Source organism: Hemicordylus capensis, chromosome 3 (genome assembly GCF_027244095.1).
Source record: "Hemicordylus capensis ecotype Gifberg chromosome 3, rHemCap1.1.pri, whole genome shotgun sequence".
Classification (NCBI taxonomy): Eukaryota; Metazoa; Chordata; class Lepidosauria; order Squamata; family Cordylidae; genus Hemicordylus; species Hemicordylus capensis.
The window spans coordinates 326189740-326206042 of record NC_069659.1 but is presented as its reverse complement, the minus strand read 5'-3'; the positions used below and the strand labels follow the sequence as shown (position 1 = coordinate 326206042).

General features: G+C 41.4%; 2 protein-coding genes across 5 annotated transcripts in view; one reads left to right on the top strand and one right to left on the bottom strand.

The window, feature by feature from the left end:
* The window catches only part of PTX3 (pentraxin 3), a 39281-nt gene extending 31136 nt beyond the window's left edge, over positions 1–8145 (bottom strand). Inside the window, exon 1 of the mRNA XM_053312352.1 lies at positions 7986–8145. Within this exon, the coding sequence (XP_053168327.1) occupies positions 7986–8019 (34 nt within the window). The 5' untranslated portion in view covers positions 8020–8145. The remainder of the gene's footprint in view (positions 1–7985) is intronic.
* VEPH1 (ventricular zone expressed PH domain containing 1) overlaps positions 1–16303 on the top strand; it is a 221294-nt gene that overhangs the window by 74994 nt on the left and 129997 nt on the right. For 3 of the 4 annotated variants that reach the window (XM_053312344.1, XM_053312345.1, XM_053312346.1), the window contains exon 7: positions 2562–2771. In XM_053312344.1, the coding sequence (XP_053168319.1) occupies positions 2562–2771 (210 nt within the window). Of the gene's footprint in view, positions 1–2561; positions 2772–16303 lie in introns of those variants that run through there. The other variant, XR_008320208.1, reaches the window with a different exon arrangement.

Below are 16303 nucleotides of genomic sequence, written 5' to 3'. Positions count from 1 at the left end.
TTCGACAACTCACTATCTTTCAGCCTTGCCTAGCTTACAAGGCTACTGTGAGGATTAAATCAGACAATACCAATGTATGTTTCTCTTAGTTCTTTGGAGAAAGGGCAGGATACAAATGTTATTGTAAATCTTATTTACTCAAATGCATAGTTAACAGAGATTGCTATTACTATTACTACTACGGATATTTATATACCACTCTTCAACCAAAGTTCTCATAGTGGTTTACATAGAAAAATAAATAATACACAAATGAGATGGTCCCCTGCCCCAAAGGACTCACAATCTAAAATGAAAAATAAGAGAGATACCAGCAACCACCACTGGTGGGCTGTTGTGCTGGGATTGGATAGGGGCAGTTGCTCTCCCCCTGCTAAATATAAGAAAATCACCACTTTAAAAGGTGCCTCTCTGCTCAGTTATTTGGGTGAATTATATCATTGTGAATTATATAACTTCTACCCAGTAAAAGCCGTTTTTTGACCCTCTATAAATTCCAGTAAAAGACCCTATGGCCATAGATGAGGGAGAGCCTGTAGGATTCTAATCCCATTAGGGATTAGATAGGGATATATCAGGCCTGTCCTCCGAATGAAATTAAAATCAATAAAGTCCAGTTATAAATGTAGACTGAAAGATATAGGTTTTTGTAGGGTGATATGGACTTTTCATGAACCAACCCAGTTTGACTTTAGGTCTCCTCACATAAAGTTTCCGACTATAGGTCTCAAAGAACCAGAAATGCGCTTTGAAATTAGCAATACCACAAAGGGAACAGGTTACAGACTCAGCAAGAGCTCAGCTAAAAAGAGTGCCAAAGATGCAACATCATCCCAGGAGAAGGCTCTGAACCTACTACCAGAGTAAATATCTTGCAGACAATGCAGGAATTGAAAACAATATTCACTCAATCAGGAGATGGTGAGCATATTTGTTCTCCTTAAAAAATAAGGAGAATAGTTGGAGGATTATAGTTAATTATTTTGAAACAGCCATGGAAGAAAGTGTGGGACATGAAAAAGCTGGGCACAGAAGTTCAGAGGATGAAAACTGTGAGAATACTTTTAAGGAAATGTAGATGGTTTAGAGAACTGCTCAGTGAGAACTTGTGGTTTCTCGTGTTCCCTGAGAAAGTGGAGAGTAATGACTTAAGGCTGTTCATTGGCTCCAGTAGCAAGACTTGACAGAGGGAACAGAGTCCCCAAGCACAAGAAAGAGGACTGTACTCTCTCCAGATATCAAACAATCCTCCTTTATCAAAAAGAGTGTGCAATAATGAGGACCATCAGGTGTTGATTCTTTTTGTACCCTGATTTTCCTCACAATTTGTTTATTTTCCTCACTTATTTTCTTATATCCTGTCTATCTCCCCATTTAATTTTTTAATTGTTATGCATATGGAGGTATGAATGGATGTGAATATGTGAAGGGTGCACTTAAGAGCGTCAAGATCCAGAGAGTTTAACAAGTGCAGAGAAATCATTGTACTTTAGGATCTATCAGCCAAGGCCTTTAAGGAAATGGAGGATATTTAGGTCTTCTACTAAGATTCTGTGTAAGGCAGACATCCAGCTGAGGAACTCCCAGACTTAAATGGACTGACATGCACTGAGAACTAGACTAAACACGAATTTCACAGTCAAATTATGGGTGTTCTATAGAGGCTCAAATCTGGATGCATTATATAAATGAGCCTGCTGTGTATTGCCAACTATTTAGATAATACAGTACAAGCTTTGGAGGTTTCCTGTGCAAATCATTGGTTTCTCCTAATCACAAGTAGGATTGACCATAGCACTGAGAGTTTTCTTCCTGCAGTATGTGTGTCTCAGATAAAACTCATACACATTTAGATTGTTGTACCAAAGACATATTGAACTAATTTCATTCAGTATTCAGATACACTGTCACATAATACAAATTGCAATTCCCATTTACCCAAGATTCTAATTTTCAAAATTTGTAAGATGTTCCTTGGCCCATCTGATGAATGATGATGTACTATATTACAAGAGTGTGTACTGTGTTGATAGATATTACAGTGATGTGATACTTTATTGTCAAGGGCCTGATTCCTAACCATTGTAAATCTGCATCCTTTCATTGCAGCATATGGACTGACTTTGATTCAAGCCAGCTGAGGGTCCGGCTCCCTAATTTCATTCTTTGCTCTAGGCATCAAATCTGGGATTTCAGGGCTACCTTGGGGACAGTGAGATTTTCTGTTGTGCCTGAATTTACTGGGTCACTGGAGTCCTTAATTCAAATTTCTTTTAAATCAATACAACTTTATAGTCTAAGGGGAGAAATCTGAGGATTATGCATATTTTCCCCCCTTTTGCACACTGAAGAACCTCAATTATGAAATGCTGCTTCTGGGAATGTTTAACCTCAGGCATTTGTCTATGCACATGCATTGTGTTGAACTGAAATGTTGGTTTCTTTGAGAATTCTATACAATATAACAATCAGGTCAAGCAGAATGTGTTTGTGGTTGATGTGTAATCCTTGCTGATAGCAATTAACATCTACTTTCTTCCCCCTCCCCCTCTGTTTTGTAGGTGCTCAAAGAATGTATTCCCTCCTTAGTTTGTCACCTAAGAGATCCCAATCATAATGACATCATCCTCAATATATTGATAGAAATATCATGTTATGAGCCAGAAGTCTTGTCCAGTTTGCTTCCTGTACTGAAAGAGATTGGAGAAAGTTCCCCAAGTTTAATTGGACAAACAGCAAAGATTTATGGAGCTGTTGGACACGTTGATGAGGTATGAAAACTAGTATGTGCCAAAAAGAATTTTTATTAAAAAATATTCTCTACAGGTTTTTTTGGCTGGTAGTCCTAACATAAAGGTGCTCCCATCACCAACTGTTAGGAAGCCATGGGAACTTTGGCCATTGTAGCTGGGGATGATGAGAGTTGTAGTCCACCAACTTCTTAGTACCTGAGGCTGGGAACCTCTGATTTATGTAACTGACTCCGGGAATCTTTATGTGAATGCTTGTGACAGGGTTTAGAAGTCAGGAGCTATACAAGTAGCTATGTTCTGCCTGCCTGTGTAAAAGCACCTTTAAGCTCTGCTAACTGGGCAAAGAGGCACCTTTTAAAAGTGGTGATTCTCTTTATTTAGCAGGGCGAGAGTAACTGGCCCTATCCCCCCCAGCACAGCATCCCTCCGTTGCGGGTGTTTATCTTACGTTTCTTTTTAGATTGTGAGCCCTTTGGGGTCAGGAATGCATTTTATTTATTATTTCTCTATGTAAACCACTTTGGAAATCTTTGTTGCAGTATAACTGTGTTGAAAGATGAATGGGAAGTCACATTGATATGTAGAAAACTAATAAAAATAAAGTGCAAAACAACAACAACAAGGAAATCTTTGTTGAAAAGCAGTATATAAACATTGTGGTGGTGGTGGTGGTTTAGCTGTTAGACCACTAAACTGCTTCAGTACTTTTTAGCTTTTCATGCAAGAAAGAAAGGAGATATAGCAGTACTGTCACAAGCATGTTCTTTGGACACACAAAATGATATTGCTAGTATTTTGTATAACTGTGGGCTGGTTTGGGACAATACTTCCCCCCTCCCCAAACCAGCCCACATGGTTCCCCCCTTTTTTCTGCAGTTCCTGATAGTATGTCCTTGAGGCCTAATTAAGTAGAATGCGTGAGGGAGCATGCAGAAACAGAGCTCATTGCCATAGCATTAACAAAACTCATGATTTGGCATTATGTGTGAACCAATCCACTTATTGTGTAGATGTCATTGCCATACTAAACATGTCCATTTTTGTGTCCCACTATTGTCTATGTTAAACTGGTTTTGTAGCGCTTCAGACAACTGACATTAGTCCCCAGAAGCATGACCAGTGTTACGGCAATAAGCAGCTTGGTTTCACTGTTGCAGGCGCCTATTGGATGGTAGGCATGTGTGAACCGGCTCAAGATCGGGCCAGTTTGGGCCTGGCTTGGGGGTGCCAGTTGACATTAAATTCAATTAAAACAAAGTTAGATTTACTGCCACCGAGGGCTTCAGCAGCCTCAGAGGGTGCTGCTGTGGCCGCAGGGGAGGGGTTCTCCAGCAGCTCACCCAGCAAGCCTCCCCCTGGGTCTCCAAGGGCCTGTTCCGCCCATTTGGGGCTATTCCATCCCTGTTTGTGCACATGGTGGCCATTTTGGGCGGCCACCGCACATGCAAACAGAGCCAGAACAGCCCCAAAATGTGCTGAACAAGCCGTTGGAGAATCGGATGGGGCATGGTGTGGGGAGAAGGAGCTGCCAGAGACACATACCCCTGTGGCCACAGCAGCACCGTGAGGCTGCCGAAGCCTTCAGTGGTGGTAAATCTAATTTTTAAAAAACTAATTTAATGTCAACTGCTACCCTGAACCAGTTTGAATTCAAACTGAAACGGGGCCCCATTTTTGGAGGGGCAAAACCAAATATGCCTGGTCCATTTCAAATCCGGTTTGGATTCAAACTAAACCAGGCAAACCAGTTTTGTGAACATCCCTATTGGATAGTGCCCATAAGGAGTACGAGAAACACTTGAACACTTTTATAACTGTTTCAAAGAGAATATTCTTATTTAGTAGTAGAAGGAGCCATTGTAGCAGAAGATATTTTTCGCTATAAGCATTGCATAGCCCTTATAAATAGTACAGTTACCCATTCTTCGACAGCAATGGCCTATTAGTTCAAGTTCATTTTCATATTTTAAAATATCTAATTTGACTGGATAAATTTGAGAAGAGGAGGTACAGATATGCAAGCAGTCTATGCTTGTTCCTAAAATAATATTAGATCATAAAATAATAATAGATCACAAAAGGAACAGCAGCCTTCAAGACTGTTTCTTGCCCATCACCTTCTAAAGCACAAACTTTTTTGTTTCTTTTTCTGGCCAAATACAAAAGTGCCAAACTGTTTCTATAGCCCCCACCCAGGTAATGTGATCCCAGCATTCCAGTGGCTTGGAGTGGCCACCTACCTACACTTAAGAATATTAAGTATTTCTAGGTACCCGGGGACCCTTCAGATGAGACTTTCCCACCCACCCTCAGACCATCCCATACAATTCGGAAGGTGGATGAGCCAACAGCATGCCCATCTTGACATCTTTCCCAGGTGTCCTGGGGTCTTTCCTATGCATTCCTTTATTGAATGGAGGGGAGGTTCATCTGAACTGCTGCTCTACACATGGCCCAAATACTAGAAAATTGTCTCTCCTCCCCTTGCATGAATGAAAGTTTTTTCTAATATAGCCTTAGTCAAGATCCTTCTCAGTGACAGTATGTTACGTACTTTCTAAATGTTACGTCCTGGATCAGCTTGAAAGAAGGTAGAACTATCGTTTGTGGTATGGTTTCTTCTTCCATCATAAATAGCAGTACTAAGAAATACAACCCTCACCAATATTAACAGTAGGAAACCTATGATGTTTTCCTGCAATGTTGGAGTTTAGTTGCCCTAAGGAAACTAAACCTATCAGATAAGCTTTATGACCCACCATTCTTTTAATAAGACTTTATTTTTAATATTGTGGATAAAGAGGCACCTTTTAAAGTGGAGACTATTTCTTATATTTAGCATTGGGAGAGCAAGTGTCCTTATTCAGCCCTAGCACAACATCCCTTCAGTGACTGTTACTGGTGTTTATCTCAATTCTTTTGAGTTTGTGAGTTTTGGGGGGACAGGTCGGATCTAGCATTTCTTTCTTTCTTTCTTTCTTTCTTTCTTTCTTTCTTTCTTTCTTTCTTTCTTTCTTTCTTTCTTTCTTTCTATGTAACTGCTTTGAGAACAGAAAGCAAAGCTGGTCTTGCGGTAGCAAGCATGACTTGTCCCCTTAGCTAAGCAGGGTCCACCCTGGTTGCATATGAATGGGAGACTTGATGTGTGAGCACTGTAAGATATTCCCCTCAGGAGATGGAACCACTCTGGGAAGAGCAAAAGGTTCCAATTTCCCTTCCTGGCATCTCCAAGGTAGGGCTGAGGGAGATTCCAACCTTGGAGAAGCCACTGCCAGTCTGTGAAGACAATACTGAGCTAGATAGACCAATGGTCTGACTCAGTATATGGCAGCTTCCTATGTTCCTAACTTTGATGAAAAGCACTGTATAAATGTTTATTATGTTACTACTACTACTATGCTTAGTTTCTGTGTCTGGCCTTTGATGTCTGGCTAGTTTGTTACATTACTTGCTTTATTTTATTTTCTTGTTTTCTCTTTTCTCTTAATTTGTATGCTATATATTCTGGTTCAGACGAAACCTTACCAGCCCATACAATTAGAAAGGGGATGTGCTGAGAATATGCGCAACAGGACATATTTCACAGTCATCCTAATGTTCCCCAGCACATCCCTTTATCATGTTGAGGGTGACTGTACTTCCAAATGGCCACAAAGCAGGCATTTGTTAAATAAATGCTCTACACACACACACACCCTTTCTAATCATGTTAGAAATTAAGGTAAGGTATCATCTGAACTGGCCCACTTTCATTCTGCTTCACTAGCTATTGCAAACCATTCAGAGCTTCATAAAACCAAAGTAAAAATGTTTTAAATAAATATAAACATCCTTCCCAGTTATTTAATAGAAATTTACCTTCGGTTTCCGAAGTGTGTAGAATTGAGAAGCAACTACTGGTGATTTATGATAGCCTTGGACTCTGATTTTTTGCTCTGTGACAACATTTGATTATAGCCAGAAAATGAGTGGAATGCGGTAATGTAAACATTTTAAGAAACATAGAAACAAAGCCTAAATTCCAGCAACCAGAATAGTTTATTTTGAATCCTAAACCCACCAGAGCTTTTTGACATGAGTTTTATTGGTTACTTCCCCCACAACCAAAAGAAAATCACTATAAAGGGTGGTAACTCAAAAAAGAACTGCTAAGCATGGCTTTGCCTATTATATCATGAAATAAACATTTCCTCCTCTCTGTTTTATGCCTTTTTAAATGGTGTTTTAATGATGCCTTTACAAATATTTGTACCCATTTTTTTACCATTATTAATTACTGTTAACTGCAATTCTTAGATCTCAGTCACTAAGGGCCATTTAGTTTGTGGTCCTGCTCTGTCTTAGACAGCCATAGTTTTATTTTAAATTTCACTTCTACTTCTCATTCTTATTGTCTTTTATCATAGTCTTTCATTATATGCTTATATTGTGCATCCCTAGGCTCTTCATATCAATTTTTACTTTAAATATATAAAAGTATATTTACTTTTAACATTATGATGTATAATGTAATGTTAGCAGGGAAGTGCCTCTCCTGGTTGGTGCTGTGAACGCAGCGCCAGCCTTAGTTTAGCTCCCGAAGGGGCTGCGCGGCCCCTGCTCGGGAGCTAAACCAGCACCCCCGTGCCTGACGCCAGGTGTGTGGGGCGTGTCAGGGCTGCGAGATGCAGCCCCTGATTGGGCGTGGCCCAGGTTCTTAGAACCCGTTGGCTCAATGGTGGCTCCTCCCCTGCTTTTGCCTTTTCGTCTGTTCAGGTTGGCCTGAACAGTGAGTGATCTAGAAATGGTAGCATAAATTAGACCAGTGCAGGTCACCAAATAACTACTAATTATTTATAACGCAAAAATCTAGGTGTTGAATTTAAGTCTGGTAATATGGTGCCCAAAATTAAAATGGTTCAATTACTATATTGCTGATAGCTAACAGAGCAAGTGGATTGGCACAGAACCACCATAAGCTCCTATTAAGGTTGGGAGGCATTTGTGGGTGTTAGGAGGGGCTACAAAGCATGCCCAAAATGTTAGTTTTGAGGGAAGTCTGGATCTTTTCCCCAGAACGAAGAGCTACCCCTAAAGAAGCAGAATGCACATATTCTTTGCAGCCACAGGCAAAACTAGGGGGGCAGCCAGGGCACATGCCCTAGGCACCACTGGGGGGTGCCAGTGCCATTCAGCCCCCCACCCCCTCCCCAATTCGTGGATTTTTTTTTAAAAAAAAAATATTATTTTTACCTGTAGCCCCTTTGGGGGGCTTCCTAAGGGCCATGAAGGAGGAGGTCTGCAAAGGTTCCCCCTCCCCCCACTGGCCTCTTAGATCACTGCCGCAGCCTGTCTCGGGCTAATTTTCAGTCCTGTTTGGGCCTACAAAGATCACTGCAGCAGCTATTTTGGAAGTCACTGCACATGCTCAAAAGGCCTCTGCGAGGCCTGGCAAGGCACAGGACCTCGCAGGGACCACTTGAGCATGTGTGGTGGCCATTTTTTAAAATTGTTTTTAAAAGGCTGCTGAAAACAAAAATGGCCACCGCACATGCTCAAATGCCCTCTGCAAAACCCGAGTCTAGATTTTTCCCTGATCTAGGGAGTCAGAAGAATGCAAAGTTGTTGGCAAGGGACCTGAACATTTAAAAAAACAGATATAAATCGCACAAAAGTAAGTGGACAAAACATCCCTTAAAAAGACAATGTTGGTTTAATACCTTGTAAGCTGGCAAAACTGAAGGGTGGTGGGGAGAGGCAAGGAATAAAATAAAAATATTCACTCTCATGCTGTTTAATTCTCTATACTGAACTCTGTCTTTATCTGCATATTGTCAACCAATCTGATTATAAGATTTGTGGGATTTCAAACTTGGAAAGTGCCTGCCTTTAACTTGTATGGTGTTTAAAAAACAAACAAACAAACTGAATGTCACACTGTTGTGCTGCTCTGTGGCTAGTTGCAACTTCCACCTTCTTCCTGATCCGGCTGCTGGATCCAAGCCTTTTGTAAGCTGCTGGATAATTTCAGATTGTTTGGGGCCCCTAGGATTTCCCATTGCAACTATCTCGCTTTAAGGCAAAAGCTGTTCGGACAGAAAAAACCCGTCCCTGAATTTCTTGGAGGCAGCAACCTGTAGTGAGGTGTGCTGAGGTGGCAGAGCATTTGCTAAAGAGAGCTTTTACTTCTTAGCTCTGTGGAGGCCTACCCAGCACATGGATGTGCTGTGTTTCCTTGGGAAGGCGACTGGCACATATGTGCCACATGCATGGTTGTATGTGTGTGTATGCGTGTGTGTTGCTTACAACCTGTTTCTCCTGAAAGTGTCTGAACTTGTATTTTTGAGCTGATATTATGGTAAAGTTATCTGAAAGATGGGTGTCAGATGTTTGGACAGGGGCGCAATTTTAGTGCTTGCCCTAGGCGCTATTTTTCCTAGATATGCCTCAGCTTGCAGCCACATAATTTTTGAAGGAAGGTTCCAAAATGAGTTTTTCTCTTCCAGTCAGTCATCAGGGCACATCCAATAACATTGTAAGTTTGAGGGGAGGAGAAAGAGAGAAAAAATTGGAAGTGTGAGGTAGGGAAGCAAGGAAAACCATTGATAACTGATGACAGTCAGATGCAGGGTGTGTTTAGCCATGCCCCTCATGTCTGACATCAGACATGGGGGGGGCGTGGTTTAGCTCCTGGTCTAGCATCAGGCACGGGGGGTGTCTGGGGTGCCAGGTGTGACCCCTGAGGGGCAGCAGCCTAGGTTCTTTGAACATGTCCACTCAATGGTGGCTCCGCCCCTGGATAAAACCATTCTGACATGACCCTCTCAACCAGAGGTGCACCTAGGTAATTTTGGAGCCTGGACCTAAAGGCCTTTGGAGGCACCCCCCTCCACCCCCTGCTACAATTTAAGGATCATTTTTTAACATGTATGTTTTTGAGGGCACAGGCCACACTACCCAGGACAGACTAAAGAGGATTTGGGGGCCCCCAGGGGGTGTGGAGGCCCTGAACTTTGGCCTCAAAGTCCAGGGGTAAAAGCACTTCTGCTCTCAACGCCACATTACTTCTTCTTGTTGCTTATCAGTGCCCCATTCTGTCCCTTGCTCACCAATGTAACACATGAGTTTGCAGATGTGATGCAACATTTATGTCATGGGTTCCATTTATACTGAATTAACTGCAAACATTGTGACCAGGAAGGATTACCTCCCACTACTTCCCCCCACTGATTTTTTTCCTTGTCTTCTTTTCAAACTTTATGATCTGATACCTTTGAAACATGACCTTTAATTATTATTGTGATTTTGACCTAGAAGTGGGTATCCTGGGACAGTATTGTTTCTCCTGGTACCTAACTTGCTTCACCCAATAATATTTCTTGGGTATCTTGTTGAATGAACTGTGATACTTTGTTCTGCAGATTGTCATGTGGTGACTTACTGACAGCACCTACAAGTAATAAATCTTACTTTATGAGAATGTAGCCATTGGCAGAACTAGAAGACAGATTGTAAGCTTTCTGATAAATGACCTGCCTTCAGACTCGAAGGCCCAACTCCAGTGGTTGAACCAAGAGGGACTACCCTAGAGTAATTCAGTAAAATGTATGAAGTTATTGTAGGTTGTATTAGGCCCTATCTATATAGTATGGCAGAAGATTACCAGTGTAATAGGAGCACATAAAAAGTACAGAACTTGATGAGAAAAATATGTGTTTGTGACACTACGTTTGATGAAGGTGCTGTTCCATGAGTTTGTCATTTAAAGTGAGTCAAACAGTCCAACACAATACCAAAAGCAATTGAAATCAGTAGGCTTAAAGATGCCCATGGTGTTGAATCATGCCTAGAGGTTTTCAGAATCCCCTTTTCTGCAAGGGCATTGTGATTATTATTTTTTTGCTAGTTTCTCTTTACTGTAGTGTAGTTATAAGGGGAACAAGAATCTTATGTCCCTGCGAAACTTCAGGAGCCACAGATTACTAGCGATAATTGTCATTTCTCATAACATACATCTTGTTTGAAAAAATGTGTACCTGATACGTATGAATAGTTGCTTGAGTGGTGTCCTCTCTCCTCGGTGCATGCTTTGAGAAGATGTAACAAACCAATGTCTTATATATTTTTTGTATTATTTCCAAATGAAATAAAATATTTTTTGTATTATTTCCTGTTTTACTGTGCCGTCGAGTCAGTGTCGACTCCTGGCGACCACAGAACTCTGTGGTTGTCTTTGGTACATACCAGTGGGGATTCGAACCAGCCTAATAGCGCAGCAGGGAAAAGACTTGATTAGCAAGCCAGAGGTTGCCAGTTCGAATCCCTACAAGTATGTTTCCCAGACTATGGGAAACACCTATATTGGGCAGCAGAGATATAGGAAGATGCTGAAAAGCATCACCTCATACTGCATGGGGATTGGCAATGGTAAACCCCTCCTGTATTTTACCAAAGGCTCTGTGGTCTCCAGGGGTCGACACCGACAGGACGGCACACTTTACCTTTACCTTTTCATTGTGCCAGGGAGGAGTACCCACACTCTGGTTAGTTAGATAAGCTCGTTTCAAGTCTTATTCCACTGTACATTAATAAAGTGGCCCTATTTTACTCCAACTAAGTGTGTCCTGTCTTCATTGGGGCTCGGGATGCAAGAGAGAAAGAGTTTTACCACAGCACTTATCTGTATACCTATACTAACAGCAAACTCAGGTGGTTTTGTGCCTATCCAATTGGAAGCAAAAAAAGGTAGCGGTTTCTGCATATTTGGAATACTCCCTAGGTATATAGAAATAAATACCATTGTAAATTAAAATAGAAATGTTTCCATAAAAAACAAAGCAAAACAAACCGGCCTATACACCATGGCTCTCAAGAGCCATGGAATGTTTATGCTGTCAGCTGGGGGGGAAATAACCATGGAACATTGGTGGAAAATTTGGTCCACTTTAGCTTAACAGCTTGCAGGGCTGCACAAATTTTGACTCTCCGGCTTTTGTTGGACTGCAGCTCCCATAATCCTCTGCCATTGGGGCCAAAAGTCAAGGATGATGAGAGTTGTAGTCCAGCAACAGCTGGAGGGCCAAAGCTGTGCAGCTTTTAGTGACCTGCCAGTGGCTATTAGGATTGGGGGCAAGGCAACATTTTGTTGTCGCAGGTCTCACTTGAAATAATACTAACACTTAGCATTTATATAGTATTTTCGATTGCTCAAAAACTACTTCACCTTTATGATCTTGCTGTAATACTCACAACAACCCTGTAAGGCCGGCAAGTATTATGCTCATATTGTGGAGTGCCAGGAGGCTAAAGACAAGAAGAATGGCTTACCTAAGGCCACCTGATGAATTCATGGGCCAGCTGTGCTATATCTGCTCCATGATTTTGTGAAACACTGTATATTATTTATCACTTATGTCCCATCCAATTTTGAATATTACAGTCCATATATTGGGAAAGTAATTCCTTACCTGCCAACATGTCCCTATTTTCCTATGCAGGTGAATTGGAAAATAGGAACATGTTGGCAGGTATGCAATTCCCTGCTAACTGGAAAAGAGACACCTTTCAAAGTGATGTCTCTTTTATATTTTGCAGGGAGAAAGCAACTGTCCCTATTCGGCCCAGCACAGTGTCTCTCCAGTGCCTGTTGCTAGTCAGTGTGTCTGTCTGTCTGTCTCTCTGTCTCTCTCTCTTTCGTGCGCGTGCCATTTCAGGACAGGAAGCCATCTAGTTGCTTTTGCTACATAAACCACTTTGAGCACTTTTATTTTCTGAATAGCAGTACATAGATATTATTAATAATTAGTGAATTAGTTGCTTAAGGTGCATGTAGTATGAACACAATATTGACTTGCTGCACTTGAAAATCAGAGGTGCTCTTATACGCATTGTACAGCTCTGTTCCAGACTGACTTCTGTTCATTGTAGGAAGTGGGTGTAATAAGCTGCAGGGGTGGTTTGTTTGGTGTGTGTGTGTGTGTGTGTGTGTGTGTGTGTGTGTGTGTGTGTGTGTTACTATCTCTGATGAATGATTGCCAGTTTTGTCCAGTTGCTCATAATGAGTTCTGTGTGTAGAGCACAGAATCTATGTCTCAAGACATAATGAGCTGTTTGCGTCATGCGGGATACTATTTCTAATCCAGTAAATACAGTATTTTGTCTGGTTGCAGTCCCATCTTGATAATTTACCAGTCAGATCCCCAGCCAAAGACTGAGTCTGGCTTCCCCTAGATCTTAGGCAGGAACTTTAATCTGGTGTGGCTGACAATCAATGGGCTGATTGCCAGCATGCCTGAGCCGTTCACCCCTGCTTCCTTCCCTCTTGGAAGAAAAAGAAAGGCTTGGGAGTTCTGAACTAAATTATTTGTTTTACTTTTGGCTTGTTTTTGTGATGCTGGAGTATCATCTGATGACAGGGAAGTGTCAATCGATAGAATCCATTAATTCTAGCCCCAGGTCCTCTCCCCTCTCTGGAGGCAGGATAGGAGGAAGGGACAACAAAATATCCAACAGGTTTGTGCCCAGGAGGAGAGAGAAGAAAACATACCTGGCCCTCAGCAGTTCCCCGAAGACAACAGCAAGAAGGTGTTGTTTGAGGAAGGACCAACAACTGGCAACCCTGGTTACGCCTCTCTATCCCAGGCTGCCCCACTCCAGTGTTAACAAGAGCAGTGGTGCCTGCAGGGCGCTTTCCAGACTAGACCCTTTAATGGGGTCAGGACATGTCTTGGAAGTGTGCTTCCACATTTCCTGCGTCGTGACATCGCAATCCCTACACAGGGTGTCGTTCACATTTCCAATGCCTTGTTTCGAATTTAATCGCTTCAATATAGAGCTATAGGATGTCATATATAGGATGTCATAGGATATAGAGCTAGGATGTCATATATCCAGTGTATAAATGTTGCTGGTTTTTTGGGTTGATAGTTTCCATGAGACTGCTCCCCCTGCTGTTTATGTTTTGAATGTGACTTTCCTGAACGGAGGCATTTTGCTGCTGTTGAGCAGCTAGTCTGGAAAGTGCCCAGGCTTGCCATTTGTCAAGTAGAACAGTGTGGGTTGGTCAATGATTAACCAGCCTTCACAGCTCTACTGGACAAATGACCAGACTGCAGGCAGCCCAGCTCTTGTTAAGACTGGGATGGGGTGGGATGAGAGAGACACACACAACTGAGGCTGGTAGGAACCAGAGGCGCCTTGCTTGGTGGTCCCCTGGCATATTCGGATGAGCTGCTATGGGCATAGGAGTGAGATTCAAAAGGATATCAAAGACAGACTCCAGAGGAGAATTCAGAATGCATATTTTGTGATCTGCAAGGCCATGCATCTCAGTTTTCCTTGTAGCTGGAAATGTATGTAGGGAAACAGGGAGAATTGTGGATGGATCACAACAATTAGGGCAGAGTGTTACCTGGATGGAGGAATGGCCCTTCTGGGCATCTTCTAGTTTAGTTTTCTAGGTACAGTGGAGGGGAATTATAGTTCTTTGTGCTCACCTGTCATCTCATCTAATGTAAGACAACTATATATACTTTAACTTGATACTCATACCATAAGATAAGACTGGGAAGTATGTGGTTTCAGATGAACCATCATTGGAGACTGGTCTGCCCACTTGTATAAAATTAATGCCTTGAATGATTTAGTATTATTCATCTGTATCTTATGAATATTTCATGTGGTATACAGTAAGATTAATATCCAGTTGTTAGTTGAATGTACTGAGAGGTTTTGAAAGGCAATAGCTTAATTTGGTATTCTCGGCTGCAGTCTGAGGAGATAATATTTCTCCACATGTCTTCAGGTATAATTTTATATTGTTGCACATCACCTTAATTATGCTTTGCATGAAGAAAAATGTTATATCGTCACTTCAACAGGGCATTATACCTATTCTGATTCTAAAGGGTTTTAGCCTAAATACCTAGATATAGCTACACATTCATTTATACAGACACAAGAGTGGCAGCACCCAAAACAGCACCAAAAGAGAAAGAATATAAACGCCAGAAAGGTGCAAATGATGTGTGGAATTTCTTTTTCTTTTTCTTCTCTTCTTTGTATAGATACCCAATGGAGCGGAAATTGGTAAGAGGAAGCTGTACTATAGCCCATTTCAGACTCTCAAAATCAATGTAGAATAAAACACATAGAAAGGGAGTAGGGTTGCCTCTCCTGTCCGTCTGAACCTTCAGACCTGGATTGGCTCTGTGTGTAAAGTGCTTATGCACATACATGGTACACGCATATATTTTTCCCCACATGACTGGGAACCCTGAGGATTCCATGGCCATTTTCAGACACCTTCAAATTTGGTGAGGCTTTTTAGTCATCATGCAGAGAGAGCCTATATGCATACAGGTTAGAGGCAAGAACAGTGGGTGAGATCCAGTACCCCTCTCCACGTATTGATTCTACTTGGAAGAAGAGTTTATATGTCTTACCTATGGCAAACAGAAATGCAAGTAGCCAGTGCCATGCAGTGATAGGCTTCCGTTTTTATTCCATTAGAGCTATTAAGCTTTTCACAGCTTGTACTTATACCTTGAACCATATACCTGTGTGTACAAAATGATATTTCCTCCTAATATATCTGCTCAAGCATTTGGTCAGTTATGTATCCTGTTGCCTTTCCCATTTCTCTAAATAGCTTTGACATGCTGATTTAGCAGAGTGTTTAGTTAACAGTGTGGCTGGGCCATTAAGGAACAGGACTGGAAGGGATTAGACATTTTCATCATGAGGTCCAGTTTCAGTGACATCCGGAAGACCTTTCACTAGATACTTAAAAATATATATATTTATGGGAGTGACGGGCAGAACGGAAATGGTGCACACGGCAGCAAATGCTCAGTATCTGTTACCCTCTACTTTGAAAAATAAAAAGGGATGTCTAATGTAACTTTCTAACCAGCTCCAAATGGCAAACTGGTTTGTAAACACTAGAAGCAAAATGGCAAATGCATTTTGCTCTTACCTCTTCATTTGTTTTAGATTGTCTAGGGTAGTATTTAATTACTCTGGGCTGCTTTTTAAATATTTGGGTTATTATTATTATTATTTATTTACACAGTCAGACAGGTGTTATTGACTGGTTTGTTTTTTATCCAGACGTCGAGTCCTTCCCAAGGACCTAGGATGGCTGAATTTTATTGTCAATGTTGTTGCTGTTGTTATAGATATCATCGTAGAATATAGGCTGTTCCCAGTAAAGTTGCTTTTTGTAATTGGCTGATGGTGATTTCTGTAGCCCCTATGGTGTTTATGAGGTGCTCTTCAAGGTGTTTTGGAATTGCACCTAGGGCACCAATTACCACTGGGATTATATTGGTCTTCTTCTGCCACAGCCTTTCAATTTCAATTTGTAGATCTTTGTATTTGGTTCCCCCCCATTTCTTTTTCTTCTATTTTGCTATCCCCTGGTTTTGCTATGTTGATTATTTTAACTTGTTTTTCTTTCTTCTCGATTACAGTTATATCTGGTGTATTGTGTGACAGATGTTTGTCTGTTTGTAGTCAGAAGTCCCATAATATTTTTGCATCTTCATTTTCTACAACTTTTTCAATTCTAT